Genomic DNA, 4,809 nt, shown 5'->3' with positions numbered 1-4,809 from the left:
CGGCTTCCCCCACACCGGAAGAGCTCACGGCTGTGCCGCCGCCAGTCTGTGTCCCACCTTCAACCCCTCTCCGCCAGACCCCTGGCTCTGCTCGCCCCCAACCCACTTTCAAAGGGCCCCCAGCCCAGTCCCGCTCTCCCCGGCGCTAGCCGCTTCGGCCCCGCCCCGCGCTCCGTCCACTCGGCGGTTATCAGCTGGTCCCGCCCGCTCGACGCAGGCGCCGCGCAGCCAATCGGTCGGTGCCACACTGCGGCCCGAGCCGGGCTTGGGGGTTGGGACCTCCGGGTGCAGGTCCGCCTGGGCCAGACGCGCGAACGCAGGTTGAGGGTGTGTGGTTGCCGGTCCGACCTCCGCAGTCCCTGCCGAGCCCCGACCCTCCTGGCTGCCCCCTGCCTCACCGCGCCGCCATGCGCCTCCACCGCTTAGCGCTGTTCCCGGCCGTGGCGCTGCTTCTCGCCGCAGCCCGCTTCGCCGCTGCCTCCGATGTACTGGAACTCACCGACGAGAACTTCGAGAGTCGCGTCTCCGACACGGGCTCTGCGGGCCTCATGCTCGTCGAGTTTTTTGCCCCCTGGTAAGGCCATGATGGCGAGGCGGGGGAGGGAGGCCGGTGGGCAGAGGCGCTGAAACTGTTAGGCCTAGGCAGCACCGGTGTCCTCCACCATTCCAGTGGGCCTTGGCTGCTGCCGCAGTTTCCCCACCCGGGGGAGCCGGAGCTGCCTGATTGAGAGGCCAGAAGTCGGTGCTGATCGCCTGGCAGCGAGGGAAGGAAAACCCGAAGGCCTCCTTCCACACTCAGGGCCACATCCTTTCCGCGGTGCTGTGGCCTCACTTCCTATTTGCAGAAGGTTTAATTATTCGCAGCCCCCCCGCCCCAACTCTGCTATGTCTTTACAGTTCCTGGGTGAAGTTTTCCAGTCTACAAACGAGACTTCCCAAGGCCTTTTCCTTGAAGTGAACGAACATTTCTCCCCGAGCTGAGCCCCCAGGGTATTTCCTTTCTTCTTGCCCCACTCCCCTACCACTGGTTTCTAGCCAAGGTCACTCAATGGCTGCAGAATGGTCCTAAGTGCTTTCTTAAGAAAGGTTGTTAATTTTGTCCGTCGGATGGTGTACATGCTACACATTAAACAGATCACTTATTTCTCAGCACCAGATGAGTTCTTTGTCAAAAAGAGTAGGTGAACAAGAGTAAGTATATTCGTATCTATCCAAATTATCACCTTGAATTAGGGTTTCTGAAAATTGCCAAAAAAAACTCAAACGAAAAAGTAACCATTGTTGTAGAAGAATCCCTTTCAGAGTGATTTGATTGAGCAAAGGTGTAAATGTCTAACTGGAAATAAAAATCTGACTGGGAAATAGGAGAAAGGAGAGCAAAAGGGACTCTGGACCAGTAAACCTGACTGTTTTTGTTTGTCTTTAACCCAAATCATGACCACAACAAATAACGATTTATCTTAAAGTGTGGGACAGTTTCCATGATAATTACACTTAATTTTCTCTTTGTGTCACAATGACTGTTAGTCAAAAACTATCTGTGTTTAAAAGTATCAGTAAAGGAAGGTTTGGTATAATTTTTACTTGCTTCTAACTCTTTTTCACTCCTCAGGACTCAGCTGATGATTTGTTGAGGGTTAGTTACACTAGGAGCTCTGTAGTAAAGACCACCTGTATCAAAAGAATGTGCTAGAGGAAGCAAATTTTGTTACTAAAGTGACTAACCAGTAGAACTGAGTAAACATTAAAGGTGGTTTTTAAAGATCTCTAGAACTCATAATTCTTCATTAGAAAAAAATTTTCCAGGTTGTATAATTATGCTGTTAACTTTGGGGATTGGTCAGAGGAGAGTATCACTGGAATTAGAATGTCTTTATGAAGTTATATCAAAACTGGGTTGGTGATACTTTAACTACAGAAGTTAACATGAAGTGAATTGCTGGACAAACTTTCAGATTAAAGCAGTTCTCCCCCTCTCCCCTCCATTTCCCACTGAAGGTGTTCTTTCCCTTTTCAAATTGATGTGCTTCCCTAAAAACTACATGTCCCATCATGCACTAAACAATCCCAAGAATTGGGTGGATCTCTGCTGCGGTGTCTGCTTTCAATTGGTTTAGAAGATAAAGTCATTTCTCCACCAGTGCCTACCAGAAAGATCAGTTTTCTGGATGAGTAATTTGGAGTCAAGGAAGTCTCCTGTTGACAGCATCCTTATTTCTTCACATTCACCGGTTTTTATTTACTAATACATAAGCTAGGTATGTTTTCTGATTGTTATATCCCTGGACTTCAAAGTCAGTTTGAACTGCAAAGTTGGTGGTTCAAGCTCACTAGCTGCTCTTCAGAAACATTTCTCTGTGGAGTCCTGGTGTGGCACTGTGAGATAAGCTCAGGACTACTAACCATAAGGTCAGTAGTTCAAACCCACCAGCTGCTCTTCGGAACTGACATGACAGCGCTTAACAACAATATTCCTGTGTGGAGTCCTGATGTGGTACTGTAGGATAAACACTGGACTGCTAACCAAAAGGTTGGCGGTGCAAACCCACCAGCCGCTCCTTGAAAAAACTGCAGGGTTACTTGGAGTGCGAACCAGTTCATCAGCACTTAACAATATTCCTGTGTACTGAGTCCTGGTGGCACAGTGGTTTAAACACTTAGTTGCTAACTGTTGGTGGTTTGAACCCACTAACTGCTCCATAAAAGTAAGGTGGCAGTTTGCTTCCATAAGAATTAGCTGCCTTGGAGACCATATTGAGCATTTCTACTCTATCCTTACACGTTCAAATGAGTCAGAATTGACTTGAGGGGAACAGGTTTGGGTTTTATATTTCTTAGATAAGGAGTACAATCTCACAGGAAGAGTTAAAAGAATCATTAAGAGGAAAATCAACTGAGCAAGTTCTCTTTTGTTTTACATTCTCTCCTTCTCCCCTACTTTCATTTTACAAGTGAAAGTGAAATTTTTCTTTGAAGTTAACCTTGTTGAATATTTTCAGTATAGAGTTACTCACCTACATGTTTGTAAGAATTGGAACAATTGAATTTTTGGCCAAGTAAATAATACCACTTGTATGTTTGTGCTAATTTCATACAATTTATTGATAGCGTCTGTAAAAATAATGATCAGTGTTTTAATCTACTATGTTATTATCTGTCACCATTGCCAGACTGGTATTCCTATAGAAAAAGAACTAGAACTAGTTTATGGGGAAGAAATGGAATTTTTCCATAAACTTTTTGAAAGCCCCTTTGTAGCACTTGGTAATTAGCAGACGTGATGTAATAATTTAGGGATGAATATCTGCAGGAATTCTTATTAGTTATTGGATTCCATCCCTGAAGGCTATTGTTAAGTGCCATGGAATTGTTTCCAACTCATAGCAGTCCTGTATAGGGTTTCCAAAGCTGCCAGTCTTTGTGGGAGCAGAAAGTCTCATCTTCTAGTTTGGAGAAATCTTTCTAGGTTTGAGCTGGTAAGCTCAGACCTCTGAACTTCTGGTTCGCAGTCCTATGCTCATCCTACTGAGCCACCACACTCCCCATCTCACCATTGGGTGAGATTATTTGTGTTGCAATATTATCGAGGTATGGGTAAAAGGAGTTCATCTTTGTTATTTACACAGTGAATTGTGGTTGTTAAGTACAGTTGAGTTGATTCTAACCCATAGTGATCCTATATAGAGTTTCCAAAGAGCAACTCGTGGGTGCGGTTCAAACTGACTTTGTAGTTCAACACCTTAGCCTAAGGAGCCCTGGTGGTGTGGTGGGTTAAGAGTTGGGCTGCTAACAGAAAGGTTGGTTATTCAAACCCACTTTATTTCCATAAAGCTGCTGAGAGGAAGAAAGATGATATGGTCTACTTCTGTAAAGATTTACAGCCTTGGGAACCCTGTGGAGCAATTCTTCTCTCTCCCAGAATCTTCGTGAATTGACTAAACAGCAGTGTGTTTTTCTGATTTTTAACGATTTTTATATAAATTGTTCCATGTCATTTGTTATAATTTTTACAGTTGTCAGCATTCTTAGTATATCCTTTCCCCCCCCCCCCATATATTTCCATTGATCTAGTTTCCCTTTCCTCCTTGCCTTTTCATTTGTGCTTGTGGGTAAATGTTTGGTCTCATATTCATTGTATAAGGGAACACATTACTCATGAGGGATGTTTATTTTATGAGCCAATCTATTATTTGACTGGAAGGTAATCTGCAGAAGTAGTTTCAATTCCAAGTTGGAAGGGTATCTTCCGGTGATAGTCTCAGAGGTTCTTCTAGTCTCTATTGGTCCAGTAGGTCTGATTTTTTTCCAGAGTTTGAGTTTTGTTGTACATTATTCTCCCATTGCGTCTAGGACCTTCTACTGTGCATCTGGTGTGGCGCTGTAGGATAATTTGCTGGATTGCAAGGCAGTTTGAACCTCAGGGTTGGTGGTTCAAACCCACCAGTCGCTCCTTGGAAACCCTATACAGGGATGCTATGAGTTGGAATCAACTTGACAGCACTTAACAGCAACAATTGTGTACCTGGTCAGAGAAAGGTCAGTTGTTAAAAGCCTTCGAGTTGGTTCAACCCTGTATGTATAGAGCTTCCAAGAAGCAGCTGGTGGGTTTGAACCACCAACCTTGTGACTAGCAGTCCACTGCTTATCCTACAGTGCCAAACCAGGACTCCAGAACAGTCAGTAATTGTGGTTAATCTTTTTTTTTTTTTTTTTTTTAAGTGTTTTATTGTGAAATTATGTGATAGTTTACATGGGAGAACATTAGTTTTACATTCATTCTATCGTATATCTCGTCTCATTGCCATGCTT

General features: G+C 44.5%; 1 protein-coding gene across 2 annotated transcripts in view; it reads left to right on the top strand.

Annotated features, from left to right (window-relative positions):
• The first annotated feature begins 264 nt into the window (after positions 1-264).
• PDIA3 (protein disulfide isomerase family A, member 3) overlaps positions 265-4,809 on the top strand; it is a 31,009-nt gene continuing 26,464 nt past the window's right edge. Inside the window, exons 1-2 of one of the 2 annotated variants that reach the window (XM_006831713.1) lie at positions 290-485; positions 561-574. In XM_006831713.1, the coding sequence (XP_006831776.1) occupies positions 408-485; positions 561-574 (92 nt within the window). In that variant the 5' untranslated portion in view covers positions 290-407. Of the gene's footprint in view, positions 575-4,809 lie in introns of both variants that reach the window. The other variant, XM_006831712.1, reaches the window with a different exon arrangement.

This window comes from Chrysochloris asiatica, unplaced genomic scaffold, assembly GCF_000296735.1.
Source record: "Chrysochloris asiatica unplaced genomic scaffold, ChrAsi1.0 scaffold00004, whole genome shotgun sequence".
Lineage (NCBI taxonomy): Eukaryota > Metazoa > Chordata > Mammalia > Afrosoricida > Chrysochloridae > Chrysochloris > Chrysochloris asiatica.
This window is presented reverse-complemented; position numbering and strand designations above follow the sequence as displayed.